This window comes from Brachionichthys hirsutus, chromosome 4, assembly GCF_040956055.1.
Source record: "Brachionichthys hirsutus isolate HB-005 chromosome 4, CSIRO-AGI_Bhir_v1, whole genome shotgun sequence".
NCBI classification, from domain to species: Eukaryota; Metazoa; Chordata; class Actinopteri; order Lophiiformes; family Brachionichthyidae; genus Brachionichthys; species Brachionichthys hirsutus.
The window spans coordinates 9,978,205-10,004,265 of record NC_090900.1 but is presented as its reverse complement, the minus strand read 5'-3'; the positions used below and the strand labels follow the sequence as shown (position 1 = coordinate 10,004,265).

The 26,061-nt window shown below is 45.2% G+C and overlaps 1 protein-coding gene across 1 annotated transcript in view; it reads right to left on the bottom strand.

Annotated features, from left to right (window-relative positions):
* The window catches only part of znrf3 (zinc and ring finger 3), a 56,004-nt gene that overhangs the window by 2,833 nt on the left and 27,110 nt on the right, over window positions 1–26,061 (bottom strand). The window contains exons 2-6 of the mRNA XM_068738667.1: window positions 23,238–23,360; window positions 4,955–5,029; window positions 2,236–2,367; window positions 1,239–1,349; window positions 407–574 (exon numbers count right to left, since the gene is read on the bottom strand). Coding sequence (XP_068594768.1) covers window positions 407–574; window positions 1,239–1,349; window positions 2,236–2,367; window positions 4,955–5,029; window positions 23,238–23,360 — 609 coding nt within the window. The remainder of the gene's footprint in view (window positions 1–406; window positions 575–1,238; window positions 1,350–2,235; window positions 2,368–4,954; window positions 5,030–23,237; window positions 23,361–26,061) is intronic.

Here is a 26,061-nt window from a genome sequence, read left to right as displayed (position 1 = left end):
CTATGTCCCTGTGGGCACTGAGCTTTGTCCCTCCTGCATCCTTGTTGTGTATGTGCAATGCCGTTAACAGTAAACCCTTTAAATCCAGATTAGGATACATATTTTGATGATGACTGGGAAAACAAGGAGCCTAATATGAAACTCAGTGCACCATTATCTCTCCAGGTGCTCTTACAGACTGCACTAAAGATCCAGAAAGCACCTGAAAGAACTTAAGATCATAGAACTGCAGTCCCTGAACACACCATTCTATCGTGCATATAAATGCATGGTGTTTGATGCCTTTAAAAGAAACGCCAGTAAGCAGATGATTGCCTTCAACCTGCCTGAGTACAGAGATACAGCTCCTGTGTGATCCACTATTGACACTATTGACAAAGCGGCTTGAATCGGAATCTTCTCTCACCTCCCCATCGATGTACTTCTCTAGACAGATGGCGCAATCAGAGGTGGAGCTGCTGCTCAGTGAATCAGAGGCGCCGCAGCTATTCTCCCGCTGGCCTTTTCCTTTGGCCTTGAATTTTGTAGTGTCCATCTTTTCCAAGGCCTGGATGGCCATTCTGTTCATGGAGCTCTGTGGCGGAGACGGAAGGTGGGCACAGGGTCAGCAGGGATGTCTACTTATTCGACGAGACACATTTAACTTTCTAATGTTTGTGGGATCGGAGATGAAATATTTAAAGACACGTTTTCAGCAAACATCCCTTTAAAACGTCTAGAGTCTAGACTGTTTCATTCGTGCACAGATTTATAAATAAAATAAAAAAAGTCGGAATACTTGATGAAGTGTATTTTTGTCAGGACAAGCACTTGAGTAAACTTTCACTCCCGCAAAAATATTCAAAATATTTGATATTCTTTGTAATGAAACTGAACTGAGAATGTTAACACCGTATAAACACCCTTTAATCCACAAATGTTTTTTTTTAATTACATTTTGGGGAGGAATACTTGTTACATTTGATAGACTCATCCCTGCTGTATGAGCCGATCTAGTACTTTGCTGCTGTACCACATAATACTGTCCACCAGTACTGCCGTGATGCCTGATATAAGCCTCCATCCAGAGGTCTTTGTCAACATGAGCAGTCAATTGAGTTTAGCCCTACTGATGCCTTACGGTCTAAGACTCTGAGTGAGGTCATGTCGGATGGAAAATCAAGACACGGTTGTGTGTTTTGTGTGAGAAACATCTGGGATGAGACGCTTGGGCTCCAGGGAGCGTTTCAGACACTCACCTGGCTTCTCCTTTGCTTGAGTTTGATCTTGATGAGCAGAATGAGGCAAACCAGAGACACAACCACGAAGAATGCCAGGAAGATTCCCATGTCAAAATATTCCGTGGGCTGCTGTGGAATAGGAGGACAACACAAACCCAAATTTGTCAAATAATCTTAAAATGAGGCAGTTGAAGGATGAAGTAAAAAGAGTTATTTGGTCTGAAAACAGGCTCAGCGACGGGGCTCTGTCACATACATCATACGTTGGTGCATTCTAGATTCAAGACATGTCGGATTATTAATTATAAATCAATGCATTGCCATTCAGAATCATTTTTCGTCTTTGCCACATCTTTTTCAAAGGACGCCATTCTGAAGCGATTCCTCGATAAAGACTTGACTGAAATGAAAATTAATCGGCTTGTTGTTAGACACTCTTTGGTCCCCGTCACACACGTGATCCGATTCAAGAGTCTCATTTCGCACTACCTTTTGACATTGTACAAACTAATAAACAAAAACATTCTGCAGATTAATTGATAATAATGAGCCCTACCTCAGACTTTAAGAAAAAGTTGTTTTCTTTTTTTTTTAATTAACCCTACTTTCATTTTCCAACAAAGCCAGTCTTCAAGCAGCAGCACAAAACTGGCTGGGAATGAAGACAGCGCCTGTTTTCTCTCCCGCTCTCATTGCGTCAAGTTATCCGACCTCAAAGCCTCTTATCAAATATTCCAAGCAAACAAACAGCTCTTTGAATGGCTGATATCAATCTGTCTCAGCGCTGTGAAAAAGTCCTCGGTCTCAGGGTGGCGGGGAGCAAAGAAGAAAGGAAAAGGGCTCAAATTTCACGGCTGGAATTTTCATCTTCGCCTTCGTTTCTTAAATGTCTCACTGCCGTTTGGTATGCCGGCGTTGCAAACACGTTCACCTCTTCCTCGCGCTCCTCACATTGCATTAGTCTCACGCATGCATATACGCGGAGTGCTTTGGGGTTATTTGGTTGAGACCCTACCCTCGGTGGTCTGTGTTGTATCCGAGCACGAGCCACTTTCTGCTTGTTGACAATGTTCATCAGCTTAACAGCATCGTTGCCCTTCACGTAAACCACCGGCCGCTTCAGAGGATCCTCGGCCACCTGGTTGAGCTGCAGAGAGGGGGGAGGAAAAACGGTCAATATTAAACTGCAAAGTACCGTAATTCCCGGTGTACAAGCCGCTACTTTTTTCCAATATTTTGAACCTTGCGGTTTATGCAACGACGCGGCAAATTTACGTATATTTTCCCACTTTCGTTACGAGCCGTGTTTCGTTGAAGCCTATTTATTTTCGTTACAAAATTAACGCCCGCCCGCCCGGAGGGAAAGCCCCGCTTGCGCGTAGCTGGGGAGATCCGCGAGAAGCGCCCGGCGCTCGTCCAGAGTCGCCGCCGCCGGACCGCCGCACCCGGTCCCCGCCGCCTGTCCGCCATCCGCTACGCGGCGTCGGACGCGCCGCGTAGCGGGGAAGGAACCCACCCCCTCGACCTCCCGGGCGTCCCCACCCCTGCCGCACCACGCTCCCGCGGACGGAGGATGAGGGGCACGGGGGCAAGGGGGACGGGGACACCCCGCCAGGCGGGCGCGCGCACCGCGCAGCCTCCGACGGGCGGAGAGGGGAGGGCGACGGGGCGACTGCTCCCCCAGCCGCGGCTCGAGCCCAGCCCCGCTTCGCACCCCAGCCCGACCGACCCAGCCCTTAGAGCCAATCCTTATCCCGAAGTTACGGATCTGATTGCACTTGTGGCTTACGAATATGTGCGGCTTATTTTAGTACAAAATATATATATTTTTTAATTCAGTGGGTGCGGCTTTTTCACAGGTGCGCATAATAGTTCAGCAATTACGGTATACCTGACAGGATAAAATCAGAAACTGCCACTTTATTCTTGAAATATAGTGGATGGCCACTCTTAACCCTTTAAAGCCCGAACCAAGGTCTTAATGGAACCGTCTGACAAATGTGTCCTCCCCCCCAAAAATGACATTAACATAATTGTTTATATAAGTGCTCTACTTGATTTAACTTTTGCTAAATCCGGAATTTCTTTTTTCATGGAAAATGCAGATGCATGTGTTGGCTTGTATCCATCAGCTTTTCCCAGAAAAAAATAAAGTAAATAAAACTTCTGAAGTAGAAGTCTCAAAATTCTGAAAGTGTATCAAATATGATACGTTTGGCTGTAAAGGGTTAACATTTCAAGTGTAAAACAAAAACTCACACTCAGAGTTGTAGTTGAGGACAACAACAAGAGGAAAGATAATGAAATGCTTTCAGAGATCTGAGCAGGATCCAACGTTTTTTTTGATAACAGCGCAAACATGTTGCAGCTTAAAGCGAGTCAAAGACTTGGATCAGAACTATATCAGCCTCGCAGCGACAACGGCTTTGAATTAATGTAGCAGGCCTGAGACAGTGCAATAAGCCAATGGAGGAACTGCTCACAGTCCAACGTGTGATGAGGGATCAGATGACTTCGTCCTAACTCTTGGACCGTCTGAATGCAAAAGGCAAAGTGACATATATGCCGAGGATATGGAAACTGTGACCGCAGGTTGTTAGAGGGAGCAAAGGAGGGAGCGAGTCAGTAAAGAGTATGCTTTGGCTTTCGACTCAGTTGACTCCACTCTGCTCTCATCTGCTGGTTGGAATCTGTCATTTGAAAAGTGTAAGGGAACGAGTGAGGGTTCATTTCTGGTTCTTCTGTGTTTCAGTACAAGCGGCAGCCGTCTGTATGGTAATTTGAAAGATGAACTTCATGAACATTAACTTCCTGAAGTCTAATTTCTGCACCGGGACTTTAGCGCTCCCCGACTCCTCCCGACTCCTCCCGCCTGCCCCTCAGGCCGTGTGGCTCCGGTCTGTGCCGATCGGGTCGCCGTGACTGGAAAAGCCTTTTGGGGGGGAATCTAACGTAGCCGCCCAGCGATGCCTTTCATGTGGTCTCTGAGCAATCCCTTTTATCTCTCAGCTATGTGTTGTAGGACCCAGTGCCAGGAAGGAGGAGATGAGGAGGGGTGTGTGTGTGTCTGTGTGTGTGTGTAAGGAAGAGAAAAACCTACAAGTCCAGGCCTGGAGTGGTTAGGATGAATACCACAGGGAAATTCTTTTGACAAAGGCATTCAGATGAGCAACTGTTGTACTGTGCTTCTTAACAGCAAAGACACCAGAGTATGAAAGAGTGGAAGAACGAGGAATGCAAGTGGCTTCGTGTGGGAGTCTTCGATCTTAGTGTGGCCTGTGTGTGTGTTTGTACTCCCCCACTGGGCTCTCGGAGACGTATCGGTACTCTCAGGGGATGAGGTAATGCCCGCTACCTGTTCAATTATGAGCTCAACAGAGTTCGGTCATAGTCTAGTGAAAGCTGAACCCGCATATCCATTTTCAGTCATCTAAGAGTGCAGCGGACGTCTCCATGCACACGTTCTAGCACTCAAACGCTCAGAATGGATGAATGAACAATGCACATCCGCATGCTTTAGAGCACAGCTTAAGATAGTAAGATGATTGTTGGTGCAAACAGCACACACAAACACACACTGCAAGTCAGAGGGAGTTCAGGGCACACTGCTGAGCATTCTTCGGAGGACAGAGCCCGAATGTCTTTCACAGCTGGACCAGGACATTTCATACCGAGCCTGTGGCGTTCAAACACAAGTGTGTGAATGGCTGGGTCATTTTCAGACGTGCACAAACCTGGTCAATGGCATCCGGATTCTCTGACACGTCGAAGATGACGGCTGTGGCTCCCCGCTGCACCGCTCTCTTTGCCTGCAAACACAGATCATGGTACCGGTAATCAATAAGTGTATTCGGGTGCAGAGGGAAAAAGGGATTAAGATTTCAGCGTCCTGCCACTAGAGGGAGCTCTCTGTTAAGTCTGCCCCCAGTCTAGTGCAAGCACAGATTATTTAGAAAGAGAGAGAAAAGCCACACGTGTTATAAGAAATTCTTACAGAATCTGTAAGTCATTAGACAAATATGGCGATGTGGAAATAAAAGCGCTCGTCTCTATGCAAAGAATGAATCCATGTGATGCAACGCGTCCGACATGGAGTTGAGCTTGAATTCAATCTTGGCACGCTGGGAAAGTGGCAGAAGCTGAAGCAGACTTTCAGCTGCAAAGCAACGAGCTGCTTTCAGCCAAGAGAAGTGAAAGTTACAACACAGGCCTTTTTGAAGACGTCTGCTAAAGGCAAAAGATAAAGGAAAAGCTTGGCTCTGCAGAAGCGTCTCCTCGCAGAATCCAACCCCTCCACCCCCCCGTTTAGAAAAAAAAGCGCCTTTATCTTAACTTCTGCTTTTCCCAAGCCAGTCTCAGATTCACTGTGCCCTATTTAGACATCGTTTTGATGTCTGCACTGCATGATCTAAAATAGTGCAGGTGGGATCATATCCTGGTATTATCAAGTGCCCTTTTGTTCTTCTTGCCAGCTCTCCTCATAACTGGAGGGAAGAGGGAGGCAGACGTGAAGATCAAAGTGACAATGCACAGCCAGTGACTGCAGAATGCCACCGCTCCCATCCCTCCAGACACAAGGGTGGTGTTTTTGTTTCTTGCACAAACAGCATGGCGACGATGGGCCATCTTCTCTGCCACATTTGTTTGTTTAAACCAGTCAAGGCAAGGCTGGCATGACACCAAACAAGTTTGTGATGTTTTTATTTTTTTACATCCTGCTAGCGAGCGAGGCCTGATGTACGCCACAGCAGCTTGTGCTACATATAGTGTTGGGCATGCTACATGGTGCTACATATAGTGCTGGGCATGCTACATGGTGCTACATATAGTGCTGGGCATGCTACATGGTGCTACATATAGTGCTGGGCATGCTACATGGTGCTACATATAGTGCTGGGCATGCTACATGGTGCTATAGTGCTGGGCATGCTACATGGTGCTACATATAGTGCTGGGCATGCTACATGGTGCTACATATAGTGCTGGGCATGCTACATGGTGCTACATATAGTGCTGGGCATGCTACATGGTGCTACATATAGTGCTGGGCATGCTACATGGTGCTACATATAGTGCTGGGCATGCTACATGGTGCTACATATAGTGCTGGGCATGCTACATGGTGGTACATATAGTGCTGGGTATGCTACATGGTGCTATAGTGCTGGGCATGCTACATGGTGCTACATATAGTGCTGGGCATGCTACATGGTGCTATAGTGCTGGGCATGCTACATGGTGCTACATATAGTGCTGGGCATGCTACATGGTGCTATAGTGCTGGGCATGCTACATGGTGCTACATATAGTGCTGGGCATGCTACATGGTGCTACATATAGTGCTAGGCATGCTACATGGTGCTACATATAGTGCTGGGCATGCTACATGGTGCTATAGTGTTGGGCATGCTACATGGTGCTACATATAGTGCTGGGCATGCTACATGGTGCTACATATAGTGCTGGGCATGCTACATGGTGCTACATATAGTGCTGGGCATGCTACATGGTGCTACATATAGTGCTGGGCATGCTACATGGTGCTACATATAGTGCTGGGTATGCTACATGGTGCTATAGTGTTGGGCATGCTACATGGTGCTATAGTGTTGGGTATGCTACATGGTGCTATAGTGCTGGGTATGCTACATGGTGCTATAGTGCTGGGCATGCTACATGGTGCTACAAATAGTGTTGGGCATGCTACATGGTGCTACATATAGTGTTGGGCATGCTACATGGTGCTATAGTGTTGGGCATGCTACATGGTGCTATAGTGTTGGGTATGCTACATGGCGCTATAGTGTTGGGCACTAGCTTTTTTGTATTTATTTTATTATAACTCTTCCCTTTCTGGGTCACACATGCAGCACGTCATTGACCTGCCACCTCCCCTCACGTCTCGCTGCTATGCAGGTCAGCTTTATTTTTCAATTAGATGTCAGTTTAGTGCGGCAACTCTGCTTCCTGCTCAGAGGCGGGGCAACATTGTCTCCGTTACATGTTTTAACATTTATGAAGACACGCCTACCTTGAACAGGCGACATGACTCCATGAGAGGAAATGATGAATTATTGCACACCTAATTGTCGTGTTATCACCTGTTGCCAGCTAAACTCTTTACCTGTGGAGTTTTCCAAACAGTTCTGAAGCATTCCCAGTATTCCGTTGCCCTTGTCCCAACTCGTCTAAAATCTACGTCTGAGACTGAGGCCATGTTTAATAATCAAAGAAACAAATGTGCAATATGTTGTCTTTGTACCATTTTCAATGAGGTACTTATTGGAAAAGACTAATCATTTAATTTGTGTTCCAAGAATCAGACTGGCCTGCTGCTGAAACGGTGCCATTGTGTTCAGGTTGTTTATCTCCTTTGTCTTCAGAAAGATGTTAATCATTAAATATCACAGCATGTGTAGTAAATCCAACTTTATCATGCTGCACTCAACGTGCGCAGCAGCCGTTTATTGCTTAAAGCAGCAAAACCATGAGCTGGTAATGCCTGAACCAATAATTACAGTGAATATTGAATTCATTTGAGATTTTAGATCTATTGATCCACAAGCACTGGCCGACCAGGGTCTCTCTCTCTCTCTCTCTCTCTGGGATGACTGCTGCGTGGACACAGCAGAAAGGAGCCGAATCAAACCCACAAAAGGGTTAACATGAGCGTCACAGGCAGCGGGAAGTCAGCTCTAGGAAAATGCTAACACGTTAGCGTTGTTCAAGCTTCTCAGTAAGATTTCCTTTCCGTTTAATCCTCATCTTAGATGTTGATGATGATGAAGATGATGATGATGATGATGTCTTTCACAGCTCATTAAAGCTAATTAACCCTGCACACTTTTCCCAGGAGCGGCTCGTCCAACACTGAAACATGAAAACACTCTAAATAAAAGCTCTTCCAGCTTTCTCTTTGGTCTTGCCTCCTTTACATCTACTAACATCACTTCTTGCTTTCTTCTTTTCACTTTTTGTACTCACAAAGTTCAGAAGCGAACTCTCGCTCAGCTCTTCCCTCTCACCCAGTTTCCTCTCAGCTCCACGCTGCCAGCCCCCCCCCATTTAATTCAGCACAAGTCTGCTCCTTTGATGTTAGCGCTCACAGTTAATAATTAATAGCTCTTGGTAAGACGCTTTGAGAAGAAAGAGATCTCCCTCCTAAAGAATCTCCGCTCAGGCGCAGCAGTGCAGGGACTTGCCTGACGACAACAAAAATGCAGCCACAGGCAAACTGCCTCTCTTAAAAGCATGACACATCTCCTTCCCATCCCTGTGAAAACAAAACAAAACAAATAAGCCGAAGACAGCAAGGCGAGGGTAATTAACTTCTGAGAGATGTGTGTGAGGACATATTTATTTTAGATACTGCATAACATTTTTTGGCGGATTTCCTTGGGATGTTGAATAAAATGAAAGGTTGAGTTTGGAGTCTCAGGCTCCGAACACTCCCCGCAGGTTTGTATGGAGATACATGGGATATGAGATATCCCGAACCCTGTCACCCGGAGCCTCCCGGTGCTCGCCGGGAGGCTGACCATCAAAACGCACCGGCGCCGGCGGCAGCAGCGACAGACAGAGGGAGAGATGGGAAATCATTGCGGCTTGAATAATCCACCACACCGGGCGGCTGTGTTTGAAGATGACTGAGGAGAAGGAGGCATGTCATACACACTTAATGCTTTATACACACACACACACACACACGTGTGAATAGAGCATTAAGTCATCCGGCTGAACCGGTTCACAGGTTCTCTCCATTAGTGTCGAGCAGCAGGCTATCATTACGTTCTGCTTTATATATAATGCAGGTTATATATAGTGCAGGTACTTTTGATAAGAAGACCTCTCCTTTAATGTAGCACTTTGGATTTGTTTCAAATTTAGAGTGCGTTACAAATAAAACGTATGATTAATATTATTATTATTAGGTGTTACCTTTACTCCAGTGCTGTACTGTGTTGTAGGTCGTCATCTAACTCATTGGATTACTGTTATTCTAGATCTATTCTTCTATCTTCTTATCTATATTCCCCCCCCCCCCCAATGCCTCGAAAGTAAGTTGCAAATGAAGTTGATTCTGATTGCATTTCTTTGTCTTAAACCTGAATTAATGGGAGACGAGTGACATTCTTCCTCTGCTTTCGGAGGTGAAGACTCACCAGGGGTGACGGTGAACTCGCTGCATCATACTCCAAAACGTATAGCGCTAATATTTTTATCACGCTGAAACATGAGCGCCCGTCCCAGACATGATCGGTTATCCATGCTCAGGGATCAGCTTAACTCTCCACCTGAAGCTCAGGCTCGCGGTACTGCTGGCTAAACAGACTTCCTGCTGGCTCAGAGGAATGAGAATGAAGGTACAATCTTCCCTGAGTGAACAAAGGCCGCAGCAGAAAAGCGCTAAAAGCCCAGTCTAGACATGGAGGAAAACGAGAGCTATGTTTAGCATCTCCCAAGTAAACCCGCCAGCTTGTAAGATCTGAGAAAGCCATTTTCACTCATCTGGAAAGAGACTTTTTAAAAACATTTTTCTTTAAGCTGTCTTCATCCCTTCATCATTCACGCGGAATGAGGATTCTCACATGACGTCCAAGCATTTGCAGCAACTTAACCCTTTAACGTATCATATTTGATACACTTGGCCTTTCTGGATTTTGAGACTTCTACTTCAAAAGTTTGATTTTATCTTATTTTTTCAGAAAAAGTCGACGCATGCATTCTCCATGACAAAAAAATCCGGATTCAGCAAAAGTTGAATACATTAGAGTTACTTATATACAAATTTATGTTAATTTTATTATTATTATTATTTTATAAATGTGTCCATTAAGACCTTATTTTCCAAAAATGAGAGTTTTCTGACGATTACTTCATGGTTCAGGTTTTAAAGGGTTAACAATGCATATGTGAATATATTTACGCCTGAGAACCAGAGGACTGTGAGGTCGTGTGTGAAGAGACACACCTGCAACATCGACCTCCAGCACCGGGCCTTCCATCGCGTTGCTCCCACTCTTCCCTCCTTTCCCTTTCTTCCTCCTTGACATGTTTTCCTTTCACTCCCTCTCTCTCTCTCTCTGCACTACTATAATTAAGGCAATTAAGTCTTCAGAGGACGCTCTGCTGCCATTATGCTGTAATTTCATGTTGCCTCCTGACTTTTACGGTTTATTAAAAGATAAAAGGCATATTTTTCTCCCGTGGATTTTCTTTTATATGTGGTCACCCACGTTTTTCTCTCCTTCCTCGCTCCTCTTCACAGCAGGGCATGTGAGCCACGACATTATTTATTATTTACATTCAACTGAAATAAAATCGGAGTTTTGCGTCGCCCGCGTAGGAGAATCAATCAATCAAATCCTTATTGCAGACACAATGGTCCAATTAAGAAGCCTGCGTCGCCCGAGTATGTTCTCAGGTACGTGCAGGATTTTTTTTTAAAATAAACCCTGACGTTTTCTGTTCATGAAGCACATTATCGGCCTTCATACTGATTAAAACCTCCCTGATAGGCGGCCAATCTCACTTGATGTGACTGAATCTGCTTATCAACTGCTTTAACCGCGTGTTTCAGAATCAGAATACTTTATTGATCCCAGAGAGAAACTCTAAATTCTGCAGCTGCTGCTTGCTGCAAAATGCAGGCCTTCAAACAGAAAAATCACAAAAGCCACAACGTGAGCTCAAATGACCTGATTGAGCTTCATCCTCCCTGAAAAATGTTTCCATGACCCTTCCAAGCAATTAAGGTTTTCAGTCCCGCTTGAACATTGCTGATTAATAAATAGTAAAAAATAAAAACAAACATTCTGTGGTGAACGTGTGTTCTTTGAAAGGAGTCACTGTTCATCCGTCGTCGCTCCTCAGACCTTTCTGAACTTCTCGACTCTCCTAGATTACTGTCGCTGTAGCGTTTCCGGAAGTCCTGGAATGTCTGAGGTGCATTTTCTAGACCTGAATAAAAATGTTTATGAAGCACAGAAAACCCCTCGCCAGGGGTCAGCGGGCCTCCTCAAGCTCCTCTCCATTGAGACGCCTTCGTATAAACGAACAGTCGGCCCAACATCAACACACGGGGAAAGAATCACTCGAAGCTCTCAAGTGAACGCGGCGACGGCCATTAAGTTACAGATGATGGCTCAGATCAGGGAGTGAGAGAAGACCAGCTTGGTGAATGTGTTCAGAGTACGAGTGCTGATCTAGCTTCAGTTTAAGAGACAGAATATATTCAAGGAGATTATTGTCTTTCGTTTAAAAGTTGGATTTATTGTCTTTTGACTACTGCTGGCCTGGAACCCTCACCGCAAATGACAGGACTGTAAAGTGGCTGTGGGCAACGTGTGAGCAAGCGAGCGCTGATTGGCTTTCCTCTGGAGCCGCGCTTTCTGTCGCCAGACTGAAATAACTTCCATTTTCACTCTCCTCTCAGCTCCTGAAAAATGTCTGGACTTGGTCAAGACCCATTTTGTCACATAAGAAGCACAAATAACACACATTTAATGCCCTTTGCTTGATGCTGCATACGGGGGGGGGGGGGTCCTGGTACGGCAGCATTCAACATTGGACGAGTTTGCATTTTTCAGTCATAGAAAATAAATGTAGTTTTGCTGGTGGCATTGTGCTGTCGGTGCTGAGGAACAAAGAGGATTGTGGGTAAACTGTGAGCCTCCACGGGGTGAGACAGAAAGTGTGGGGGGAGCAGATGTAATGACCTCGCTATGAGACAAAGACAACAGGTACCCTGATCCCAGACTTCCTCTGTGTGTGCCTACACACACCAACACACACACTCATTAACCTTTACATGACCGTCTGCCCCACCATGTTTCTAAGCCCAAAGGAAAATGCATTTCCAATGGAGGAAGTTTCTTCTTCACATGAGTTTTAAATGCCCAAATATAAGAGAGTTGTGCAATAAACACAGTCGGAGATGAAATGACTCCTGAATGTATTTCCTGGAGAGGGAGATGGTTTTCACCAAAGCGGCCTCCTTTTAAGTTCATGTCAACTCTGGAGAAAACAACAGAGTTCACTGGGAGGCAAAAGCAACAGATGAGAGAGAGAGAGAGAGAGAGAGAGCATCAGAGTTCACTGGGAGGCAGAAGCAACAGATGAGAGAGAGAAAACAACACCCTGTTAATTTCTAAATGGAATCGGAGCCACTGTGTCTTTAGAAGAGAAAAATCTCTCCATGGATTTCTTCACCTTCATTCCCTGATTGTCCTATTCCTCTTCTTCACCCCCCCCCCCCCACTCCCTCCATTTGTCTCTGCCTCAGCATGTACTGTGGGGTGGCCATTCAGTCACCATTGCATAACCACAATTATACAAGTGGATTGTGCTATCAAAATGTCTCTGTGTGTTTGAGAATGTGGGGGGGGGGGCACCTCTGAGGGGAACTGGCAGCAGAACTTGGCCAACAGCCGACCCCATTAAAGGGTGGAGAGAAAGTGAGTGAGGTGTACCGTGTGACACTCATCCTCCCTCTGCATAGTACCCACGCATGGCTCCTCTCTTCCCTCCTCACTTTCATCTCGTTCCTGTACCGACACCAAATCCGGAATCCGATTGCAAACCTTGGCAAAAACTACAGAAGGAGCTTAAACTGCAAATATAAACGGCATAAAATCCATCCTCAATGCTCTCGCATGACAGGAGAGCTCAAAATCTAACCACTGCATAATGAGTCAAGCCCTATTTCCACTGCGCAGTCCCGGCTGGTTTTCCATCAGAGCTGGGTGCAACTCTTCTGCAGAAACCTCTGTAACCAAACGGATGGAAGAGTTACTAAAAGGTGGCGTGAAAAATATCCCGAAACATTCCGACAGGTCAGACAGAATCTTCCCGCTTCGTTGTGTAATCAATGCCTGGCATGCGTGGGACATCCTGCGTGGGCGACGTGCTATTTTACCTTTTGGTGAAAGGCTGGGTAAAAGCACAGTCACCTGCTCTCAGAGCACGAGGGCAATACAACCTGAATATAAACTGATATGTTCTGGGTTACGCTACAGATAACTATCCCTAAACCTTTAAAAAGTCTCATTATGGCCATGCAGAACATTTTAGAAGCAACATTTAAAAAGGACATTTTTTGGTCCCTTTGAACATGTTTTCTTTATCTTGGTAATAAAATGAAAGTGTTTTTGTTTTCTTGCGTGTTGTGAAGACATGACAAATAAAGGATGAGAAAGAGGCTCGTTCTAAAACACGGAGCATTTCAGCCTCCGTCTTCAATCTCATACATGCGTGTTTGTCTTGCCTGTTCACCGCAGGCAGCATTTCCTGACTCCCTCCATGGAGCGATGTCTTGTGACAGCAGACAGAGACACTCACACACACATGATCACACACGCATCACTGACTCAGGCTGCAGCCTATCAGGGAGCCTTTCAGCCTCCTCTCCTCCTGCTTTGCCCCCGACGAGACCAAACACTGGGACCGGAGGAATGGACAACAGCTAATTAAATTTCCCCTCCGTCCCTCCCGTGCTGTTTTCTTACCGGTTTTGGTCCTTTGTGATTTACAGGAAAATAAACAAGCTTTCTGTTTAGGGACAAGAAGACTACTTTTTAAGTGCTTCTCCTTCTCCTCGTCTTTGAAAAGGAGTTGTTTGGATGATAGTAAGGAAGTCAGTTTCAAATCAGCAGGCGAGATTTAATTACTGATGATTTTAATCTATAGAAACTTCTGAAGGGTCAAAACATTGTTCTTAATGAGATTATCCTGAGGGATTAGGCACAGTGTCTGTCAAAAAATGCACCCAATGCTTCAGCACCAAGATTAAAAAAGATTACTAATGCAGTTCTGATTTCTGATACGTTGGGAGTAATCTGGTACGGAATTATATTTTATTGAGAAAAGAATCAGACCAATGGACGGATGGCGATACATTTAGGGGAGGGTTAAGAAATGCTTGATTTACACTACCCTGCTTGCCAGTCTCCAACACGTGTTTAAGACATCTCTGCAGCCATCCGATAACAGCGGCTCAGACAGGTCTCTGATTGGCCCGTTCGACGTAACTATATTTTTGAATTACCACTGTGATTTCTGTAGTTTGTTTTTGGGCTTTATGCATTTCCAGGTAAAGAACCATTGACTGTAATAATGGCTTAACGTTTTACTCATTAAATCAGAAATGGTTGGAACATTTAAAAAAAGTACAATTCAGTTGTTTGATTTAATTGGGCCGTAATCATGAATTAATTTACAGCAAAAATAAGAGATGTTATGACTCCAGCGTAGATGGTTTTGTCTGTCTGCATAAGCAGGATGCGTTCAGGTACAATATTAAGTGTAGGTCACATGGGCACTTTGGCAGACAGATAGGCATCCCAATTAAGCACACAAAACATAGCAGGAACACTCCCAAGTGTGAAAAGATGCTCCAGGATTATTATGCATAACGAAACCATTACCCAACAGGTGAAGACAGCGCTATCGTTTAAAATAGGTGTGTGCACGTTCTGTTCCAACGTGCACAGTTCAGATGCCTCCTGTGCAGAAAGCCGTCCGTCATTGTTTACCATGGAAAAGAGGCCAGATCCATCTACGGAGCTGAGTGACAATCACGGGACTCAAACATATGGAAGCACCTGATCTTATAGCCGACATGACTGAATGAATAGTGCACAGCTACTCAAAATAAATGCATGCTATTTATTAGAACAGGGAGCGCTACTGCAGGCCACCATTGTGCCATTACGTCTGTCAAACAGGAGGGATAAAAATAAATAGAACAGCACCGGGTACAGGAAAGGAGCTCCCCATGCTGGGAGTGTACAACATCAGAGAAGGGCTAACTTCAATGTTAGTCTTCAATTTCCAATCTTCAGTGTTGACGAAGGTTCCTGCCATGGAACTGTCGTCAACACTGAAGTAAAAAAAAAAAAAAACATTATTGGAGAATATGGAGGCTATTACTTGCCTCAAATTCAAGTGATGACAGACCTCAAACGTGTCTGCTTCAGCGTAACATCTTCGGGTGCTCCTCTGAGAACCAGACCAAAAACAGTGATTTCTGTTGAGCCGGCAGCCGCCTCTCTCCATTTAATTCATCTGCAGGATCTCGTGAAGCTTTTCCTATAATCTCTCTCCGTCTTGAAGCCGCTTTAGGAGACCTTGTCCCTGCTTGCTCAAAAGAGGAGTTGTTGTTGTTTACTCCCTTTCTTCACGCTACACGATGTCTGGATAGTTTCCCCGAGCAGTGGGAAAGAAAAGAAGACGGGCCTAACCTTTTGGGTACAGACTTAAGCGTTGCATGCACGCCTCGCTCTGTAAAACATGCACATAATGGCAGGTCTGGTGCTTCAAAAGAGTCACACGGGTAAGGAAAAGGCCAATCGGATAGGAACACAAAAATGCAGCCATCTTTTCAGAACTACAGTGTCCTTGGATCTTTTTGTTTTTACATTTAGCCGAGAGCGAATAACTTAAAAAATAAAAAGAAAAGAAAAATGGCATCAAGCATTTTCAACACGTTACTAACATAAAGACACTTTCAATGCGCCCACCATTCCCTCCTGGCAAGACATTAAAGGAAGTTTGACCCCCCCCCCCCTCCGCTGAACCTGCTGAGGAGAAATTCTCTGCAGTGAGAAGAGGCTTCAGATTAGCTGTGTGGGGACAGGGGGCTTCAGTTTCCAGCCTCCGTGCCAGGCTGTGGACCTGAGCCTCAGAGACAACAAGGCCGTGACGCACGCAGCAGGGCACAGGACGCAGGGTCCTCTCTCACAAGAGCTCATTCTCCTACGAAGCCGCCGGCACAGACAGAGACGGAGAGAGACACTGCGGGGCTGTGGGTGGATGTCTGGCCCCACCACGTCTTTCTATGTGCTGCTAGACAGGGGGGGCTCAGCTGTGGCTAAAGTCTAACTTTCAATTACTAATTATGATTAAGGATGACATTCTATGTTTAAAAAAACCAACAACAACTCCGAAGTGATATGCCAAGTGCACTTTCTTCTCATCTCACCTCCTGTCTTCTTCACCCTTGTTCTACTTTTTTTTTGTCCTTCACCATTTCTCTCTCTCTCTCTGCATCTCTCTGTCTTCTTAAGTCCCGCAGGGTTCCTTTCTCGTCTCTTTAAATAGGGGCCTGAGCTGTGAAGTCTAATAATGGTCATTTGGCCTCCCATTGAAAGCTGGGTAATTCGGCCCAGGGACGGCTCGCTTTGAGCCACATGACACAAAGAGCTTCCCAGTGACCATGGAAACCAGCGCAGTAGGATCCCAGGCACCTCGAGCGCCATGAAAACGAGGAGAAGCAGTGATTTAGGAGAGACTTTTTTTGTGGCGGGGGGAACTAAAGTATAGGATGGTGAGCGAGGGCTCCCACACAAGCTAGAAGAGAGCTGGAAGAGAGACACCAAAAATGACAGAGACGAGAGAGAGAGAGAGAGAGAGAGAGAGAGAGAGAGAGAGAGAGGCCCCTGCCTGGTCACAGTGGAAACCTCTCCCTCCACCCCATCAGGAAAAGCGGCCAAGATAATATCAGCAAGTTCAGGCGTACACAAACATGAAAGGAGAGCCCGAGAGGCAGGCCCTTGAGAGCTCTAAGCTTCACAAGGGTTTTTTCTCCTCCCTTTTTTCTTCTCTCTCTGCTGCAGCTCCTCTCTGTTCCAAGTTTTCTGTCTCTCCTTCAGTGCTGCTGTTTCATTTGGCCGTTTGGGACAGGTGGCGAGGAATGTTAAGAGTTAGCGTCTGCATTTTTTAATCTCTTTGAAGTAGCTGTAAGGGTTATTTGATATCCGATTGCTTATAGGTTTGTCCCCATTGTGTTCATTTGTTGACTTCTTGATGTGATTGATTGGCTAATAAAGACAACAATGACATTTGCTACTTTATTTTGTACTCTATTGATCGCATAAATGGGAAGTTTCTTTGAGATTGGGAGTGCTTCTATACAACAATGAGAATAAAAATATTTCAATGAGTAAAAAAAAAAAAAAAAAGCAGAGGAAGGGACTGAAAGACAGAAACTTACAGAATAAAACTCAACTTGCAATTCTTTCCAAAGCAGAGAAAGTTTATGACATTACAACTTGAGCCTCCGTTATATTTGCCTCGAAAGCTCTCAAGTAGTAACTGACAAAATGGACTTTCAATTTGTCACACTCAACCCCGTCGTTTTAGTACAAGCACTGGGGAAAATTGTTTTATCGATACTCAGCGTCTTTATTACTTTACTTTGAGAAAAAAAAAACTGAGGGAGAAACTGTGCTGAACAAAATCCACCATTGCAAATCAATCACTCTGTCAGCTTCACTGCAATTTAACAGATAACAGAACATTTGTGAGCATTTAAATACGGCGATATTCCTTCCGTTTCACTCGGGGCTTTTGGAGAGGGAAGAGTGAAAGAGGAGCGGAGTTCGACAAAAGTGATGCGACTTGGTGAGCCGTACATCATGACGCAAAATGAGCTGCCGGCCTTGCGGCTCCGATCAATGGTGGAAGAGCTAATTCACCCCCCATCGACAGACACACGCACCGATCAGATGGAATTCCTATCCAGGAAGGAAAGCATGTTGTAAAAGACCTGATCACAGAAAAAGGAAAGGCAGCCAGTTCAAGCCAGCATCGCGGCTCCTTTACGACGGGCCCTGAACTTAACACCCTACTGACACTGCCGTGGCCGCGGGATGACCTCTTACACGCACCTGAGTGTAGGACGGCGAATCTGGCCCCAAATATCACACTCATCTCCCTTCCATTTTTCTCTTAAAGCAGGCATCTTTTTCAGACACACACCGTCCATGATGTCCTTGAACACTTTCTGTATCCCCATCACGCTGATAAACACACACACAGACACACACACGACACCAACGCTGCAGCTCTGGCTGAGATGCCAGACACAGTTACGAGTCCAGGAGCCGCTTAGCAGTAAGAGGCAGCAGCTGTTTGCGCTGGTCTGCCATCCCATAGTGCCAACTCAATGGCCCCAGCACAAAAAGGCCCAGAAACACGCCCCTCTGCCACCTCCTACTTTGTCCCAATGCATCTGCAATTTTAGTAATGTGTTTTACTGTGTGTTGAAGACAGGATCCCACTTTCATGGTTGTGCTTCTGGCAACAAAACAAACAAACAAACCCTTCAGTAGCTAGCTTTGTTTCTGGGAGGACAAGTCGATAAAGATTTTGACACTTTTCTTACTGCTCGAGTTATTTCAGCGACTAGTTTTGGGCCCGTTGTGCTTCGGTCCGGTGAAGTGTTGTCTTTGGCTTTTGCTGCAGGTGGAACTGATTGTAGATCAGAGACAAGCTGGTCAAGGACAGTGTCAGGCCACACACACACACACACACACACAAGCAAATACCGTGGAGTTTTATATGCAGTGCCCACCAATATACTGGCTTTGCACAAACTGCAGCGCCTGTGAAGGAGGACGGACGGATTTTCTTCTGCTTGTGTGCGTACAAAAAAGAAGAAGTTGCACCAAGCGAGACACAAATCCACCTACTTACCAAAACCAGACACATTTGGTTTCGTCATCTCCTTGAGAAGCAACCCCCCCCAAGCCCCTTCCCTTCAATCTGTCCTCTGCCTCCCACTCCTATCTCTATCTGCCATCCTCCCACTTCTCTGCCTTTCCTTCCCCAGTTGCCAGGGTTGGATGCTGATGTCATGAGAGCCAAACAAGAATGAAAGGGGAATATTCAATGCCGCACGGCCCTATGAGGCAGTTCCTGAAGAGATATCGTGCTGGAAGAACGACAAAGACCCCGACCGGTCTGGGCCACCAATGAAAGCCAATGGCTCGATTTCGTGTTCCAGATGAGCTGTCAAAATATGTAACTTGTATGAGTGTGAAATACGGTGTGTATGAGGATAGAGGCAGCTGGGTTGAGAGTCGGACAGGAGGGAGGAAATAACCCGAAATATGATATTGGTTGCAAAAGACTTGCAAATAGACGAATGCTCAAAAGCTCCCGAGCACGATTTACAACATTTCTAAACACTTCAAAGAAAAGAGCAGCTTGATAAGCTGCAACTAAAGCTCAGGAACTACCTGCTAACGTGTTATAATAGTGCCAGTGTGCTGGCAGCATCATCCATATACAGCACCATAAACCTGAAAGTAAACCATTTCACAACGTTGGTGCTAATACAGTTAGCGTCAGTTGGAATGGATTAGCAGAAGGCTCTCCTGCTGCTTGTTGCACCTCTCACAGGAATGAGCAGGAAGTGCAGGAAAAAACTGTGTACGTATCTGTGACACACACATTTTGTGTCGGGTTTGTACATGGACTTCAAAGGCAAACATGACTGACCTCATTTCCTCCTTTTTCCTCGACTTCTAGAATTTACTGATTTCAGAGCTTAAGTTAAAGCGATCTGAAATCAAAGCTGATTACCGAATCATACAAGCTTAAAAACAAAACAAAAACAAAGAAAGTGATCTTTTTTCTTTTTTGGTAAAACTGCCATTCCTGCAGTTTAAGAATTCAGTGATTCTCCACTAGTGTAAACTGAACAACTTGTAAGTTGACACAAGAGATCTTATCTGGGAGTGAATAACACTCTGGATCACTCCATGCAACTTCCAATGGGAAAATCTGTGCGAGTCCCTTCCTGGTATTAAAGCAAATCTAAATGGAGCAGAGGATGCCCTTTGCCACATACCTGGGGGGCTTTATGGTCCCACATGGATTGGCATATATCTTATGTTCATTGGTATTCTTTAACTGAGTGCAATCTAGATTGACCAGACAAACCCCCAACACTGTTGGTGGCAAAGTGGCAGTAAAGTGGGGGAGCTCTTGGGTTCAGTCAGGGGCTAGCAGGGTGGGAGGGGGGGGGGACTGCCAAGCATGTGGCCAAACCAGACAGGGTGAGTGTGTAAGACTGGCATAGTATTCAGACTGTAACTGAGGCTGTGCATGGTGGTTGCTTGGGCAGAGTAAGCAGGCTGGCGGGGCCAACGCAGTGGTGCCAATGCAATGCCCCCCAGCTGTGTTCAGGCCCCTGGCAAGGGTCTGTCAGGATGCAAAAAATGAGCTTTCCTTCTGTAAATATAGTTCTTTCTGAATGAAAAAAATAGCAGTCTTAATGCTTTAGACCAGAGGGTCAAACGAGTAGCGAGGCTGGCTGGAGGGCAAAGGGTCTTGCCATCTTGCTACAGGGTCATTTCACACATTAGCACTGGTCTCTGAGTGGTGTCAATGAGAAGACGTGGGTCTCTGGTGTCCTCGTGGTACATGCCATGTAGCTGGGAGCCATTATGGCTCAGCATCACACAATGATTGTTAGATTATTCAATCCTTCTTTCTTTCCTCTCCTTGGGACTGTTGAATTAAACAGTAACTTCACAGCTGAACAAAATGATGACCTCAGTCTCACTTGTCAGTCTTCCTCTTCCTGACACACTGAGTTAAATGCCTGTTGCTAGATCAGGTCCATAGATCATATTAGTAATACGTTTATCACTGAATTAGATTTGAGTTGCTATAATGCTGCCATCCAAAACAATATTTATGTTTGTGTTCCATGCATTCTTCTTCCTTCTATGCCTACATTTACCACAATACAATAAAGAGCTCAGGGTTTCTTATTTTATTTTTATTTTACCCATAATTAATGCAGCCAAAACAAAGATGGCTAATTACATTGACAGATTTTTTAGTTTTTTTTCCCCAAACAAACTGAACTTTTGTTGTAAATAGAATGTGTTGCTAAAATGATTATAGAACAAATGTTAATTGCGCAAAATAATGTCAATAAAAAAAATAACCACACTGGAACAACCTATCTGTGGAAACTTTCCCAGAATGCAAAGCTGACAGAATATAAAGCAGGCAATTGACACAAGTAGATGAAGTGGCAGAGGAAGATGGAGAACTCTCCACTGTTGCGTTGATGGTTTTCTTCTGACCACCAGGACTTTAGCAGTCTTAATGCTTTAGACAAGAATTAAAAGACGTCTACTTAACCAGAGCTGGAGGGAAGCAAGTAAAAAAGGGAAGCAGACAAGATGCTTGTTAGTTCTCTGCATGTCTCCCCTTCAGCATATTCCAGAACACCCACAACACAGTTTATTAGCTTATTAAAATAAATTGAAATCATGTACTACTCTCTATCGCCACATTCATGTGACGTCATCTTAAACGAGTTAAGGTTCGCTTGGCTTCCCTGCTAAACTGTTAACCGCTCCGGAAACAAGGGCATCGCCTCAGCGAAGACCATTAACTAATCAGCGAAGCCATCACTGATAATTATATTCATAGCTGGAGTCCAAGAGAACATTGAGTGCTGAGCATTAGGTCCATTTTTCCAGTGCTCCGCCCAAGTATGCATCAGCCATGTAGCACTCACCATCCCCAAAGAGACGGCGCCATTAGCATGTCTATGCAGCACGAGGGCTCCTTAGGTTATGAGTGGCTGCTCTCTTTAACCAGCCTCATCCTCCAAAGAATGTTGGTACATTCCATTAAGAGGGACACTTAATTAAAGCATGATAAAATACCACTTTGGGATCCAGAGGGGACCGGGGGAAGGGAGGAGGCGATGGAGACAGAGTGCTGGTGAGAAAAGGGAGGGATCCTGCTCACGCTCAATACGCCAAGCAATGGGAAGTAAGGAAAATAAGTCCTTCCATTAATTGTTTTGTGACTACAAAAGATAAAAGATGCATTCTTAAAAGGGCTTTAATTGAGAATAAGATAAATAATAGTCCCCAGCACAAACGTGCTGGAAAGGAGACTGTCTGTACCCGAAACACCAAGTATGCATATTTCTACTCGCACCCAAACACTCAGGACACCTGACAGCATACTTGGCGGGTTTGATCTCAAAAACTGTTTACAGAGAAGTAGTATTCACTTTACTATTCTTTCAGGGTATTCATGTCCCAGCATGACAAAACTGGCAGGAGTCAAAGGATCAACTGACAGAATTTACAACTTACGGGCCGACACACAGTGAGCCATCTTTGCTGAAGTATTAGTTACATTTAAGAACATGTTTTTAAAGGTACGAGACCATCAGTGATTATTTCAGTTTATGCACATGCCAATGAGGACAAATTATAATATTTATCTTCAAAGAATAATAGTAGAAAAGTTCAAATGTGCTTACAATATAAGATAAACAACAAGGTGCAAACTGAAAAAGCCAATTATAGGATGTATATTTCAAGGGCCCGAACAAAGCAGGAGAGAAATCCTTGAATCATTTCCAAGTCTTAACCCCCTTGGGCTGGGTTGTAAAAACAAACGTATAATGTACATTTTATGTTTGCACATTTAATGTGCAAACAGAAGTTGTATAGAATATGCAGTAATATATAGGCACTTAGCAAACGTATTTTACCTGCTATGTCAAACAAAGGCAGCTTGCCATATAACTTTAATACGATGGTTTAATCACCAGGATGAAAGATTTGTTGTGTTTCTTGACTAGTTGGCACCAACTCAGTATCAAATACAATTACATTTAATTGATGCTTTTTTTTTTGTAAACAGATCCTCAGCTTTGAAGGACGCGGGCGTGTGGATAGAGTGCAGGCATTAAAGTTGCTGTTGGCAGAGCAGCTGGAGCAAGTTTTATATCGGGTGCCTTCAGCAAATGTATGATAAATTGATTGCGCATCATTTTTGTTGGGCTCCTAGACAACCAGGACCGCCGCGGCTGAGTTTCATAGTTTCTCAGTTACTTCAGTGTCCCAGCTGGATCTGAATTTAAGCTGCTGTTACTGTGTGTGTGTGTGTGTGTGTGTGTGTGTGTGTGTGTGTGTGAGAAGAACAGTGTGCCATTGTGCAAGGCAGTAAACAGGAAGCGACACGGTGAGGAAGCCCGCTGACAAGCCGTCATCGCATTCATTTCTGCTGTGTGACGGAATAACACATCAATCAATACTGAGGAAAATCTTTCCAGTATTAGCGACGTAACCCATCTGTGATCTTGAACAACAGCTGTTGTTTTATATGCACAGAGTAGCGCTGAAGCTTTCTCTACATCATGAGGGCAACACCATGCAAACACAACGCAGGAAACACATGGTTCTTTACCTTTCCCAGCACGGTGAGACAACTGGGGTCCAGCTCTGGTTGCTCCAGCTTCACCACGCCGACCCAGCCATACTCATACAGGTCCTCCTCGTCATTATTATTACATAGTCCCAAAGGATGCATCTGGAAAAAGAAGACAGAAGGGATGAGCTGCTGTGAATTTCAAAGGTGATCATGGTTAGCATTGCCATGTTCCATTTGGTGCAATTAATACTGTAACGCCACTGGTGCCAAAAATAAATAAATAAAATAAAACACGTGTTAAAAGCTCTCAAGACGTTTCATACCGTCACATTCATGCATGGCGTTTTCTTCCTCTTTAGTTCATGAAGCAAAATAAAACACGAAACGCTGCCCACACTGCGTGTGTGAGTTCCACCACTTATAATCCAATTGTCACCCATGTTCCATAATGAACCATAAGAGCTTAAGAGCATTAGTTGCCTCTGAAGTATTCGCTGTGTGTGGTAAAATCATGCTGGAGCTACACAGAGAGCGCAGCATCATAGAAGATCTCTGAAAGAATAGCAGCCTATGAGCAGAATGTGGATTTGTGTGCTATCAGGGCTCCGCTGATGAGACAGATTGTCACTGAATTTTTACTCAAGGGTGCCTTAAACACTGCTGCCAGTCCTATTATAGTTTTTGCATGAATGCACAGTAATCTCTCCTTTTATCACAATTTAATTTAATCAGCACGAAGCCGCATACAGTCGACCAACAAGAGACTCAGAGACCAGGACTAAGACGACATTGAGGTGTCCTCTCATTACAATCAAGTCCCCAACAGCACCATTAACTACAACCACTGTGATAGTGGGATAATGGTGAAGAAGAAAAGAAGACTGAGTGTGATACGGAAGGCCACAGAATAACAACTTTGAAAAGGTCTGTCTTCTGCACATCAAGGAACGGCTAGAGATTGTTTTCTAATCATCAATTTTGAAAATGTGCGAGTGTGCATTCTCAAGATGCATCTCTATTGTGAGGACAATTAACAGAAAAGCAACAATGGTTGGATTAAAACTGCATCCCAGACCCCCCCCCCCCCCCCCCCCCAGGAACAGACCAAAGACAAGCTCCTTGTATTAAACTGGGCAAAACGCACCTGCAGGCCACTTATCCTATTAACCCAATGACCGCAGTATCCCCAATCATCCAGCACCATGGCAACTAGACCTCGGTTACCCCAGGCCCCCAGGGCCACCCTTGATGACCCAAGATACCTTTTTCTCTCTGGTGAACGCCGACCTTTGGACCCCAATTCAACGCACTGGGAGCAGGTTAGTCATGCACCAGGCCAATCAGAAGGTGCATCATCACTTCAGTGACACAAGGCTTGGGGGTCAAGCCCCTAACCTAAAGGGTATTTGGAAAAGACCTGGCCAAGAGGAAAGGGGTCAAAAGCAAATAAAGTGATCTGCTGAAGAGTCAAGGAAGGACAGTCCAGCTCCTATTCAGTCTGTCTTCTAGAGGAAGTTCTCATGGTGGTATCGTCCACCTCACATCTCCGAAGAAAATCAGCTCGGACGGTTTGTTCTTTAAAACAAAATGGACTATCGGCTCAAAAGAGCAAGGAGGAGGTTACTATAAATCTTCACTGACTTTTCACAAAATATTGTTTCAAAAATCACCTTGTCCGCCTTCCACTGCATTCTCTCAAAGCTGCTCTTTCTTTTCAACACAGTTAAGTCAAGGCGCCATGCTCTGAATGACGGGCTGACAGAAACAGGGAGGCAGCACAGGTAAAGTGTGCACACGCATTTTAATCTGATCATTTCAGAGCACAGTTTCTCTCTAAGCCTTTGGAGGACGCCAACATTGAGGGGAGAGTCAAAGATGAAAGAGCATAACCTCGTCAGGTTTTTATTCAGCCTGCCTTTCTCAATTTGCCCCTCCCACACATTGTCATTCTAAATCCATGACAATCCTCCGAGGCACGACGCACACACACACACACTCACACACACACACACACACACACACACACACAAGTCAACCGAGGTAACACTTTGTGTGATACCGCATGAATAGCGTAGGCCGTAAGGATGAAGCAGATAGAGATAAATGCAGCCCAGGATGTGGAGCGCTGCTCGCTGTGTGATTCCAACCCCTCTCCTATGCTTGTCTAATAGCTTGGATGGCAAAGGGGAACCCCCCCCCCCCCTCCGCCTGTGCCCCTGGGTCCTCAAACACTGGGCCATTGTGGGGAAAATCTTGCACACCAAATGGGACAGTGTTGTTGTTGTGGATCGTGTTGTTATTTTAGAGGCTGGCCATTGCATTATCTCGACACAGAGATTTTTCTTTCTTTTTTTTTTTGTCAGATGTTGATGTTGGCGTTGATGGATGTGGGGATGGGGAGCAGGGAAAGGAGCTTGATGTGGATAGGGGACAGAGATCCACTGAAGTAGGTCACAGCCATTGGGCATCCTCACAAAGGAGGAACAAGCACATACGCAAACGTGCCATCACACACACACACACACAGACCATGACAGAAGCTGTTCCTCTGTGTTCTAACTGCTAGGCCACTGGAAACACCCCCTTGTTCCACTTTGCTAGCCTCTTCTGTACCTGGGGGGGGGGGGGGGTTTCGGTGCCCTCTCGTGCCGCTGAGGTGCCACAAGGGGGGCGGCTCTTGTGCTGCCCTGCCCCCTTGGAAACGCAGTCTTTCACATGACTATCACGTTTCAAGGGCTGCACACTCAAGGAGATCTTGGCTTCAGCTTGAACTCCAAACTGCCACTCAGCGTGGCCACACCCCCTTACAACCCTTACGCCTTCCTGCCAAACCAACTGTAGGAGGACGTCTTGCTCACAC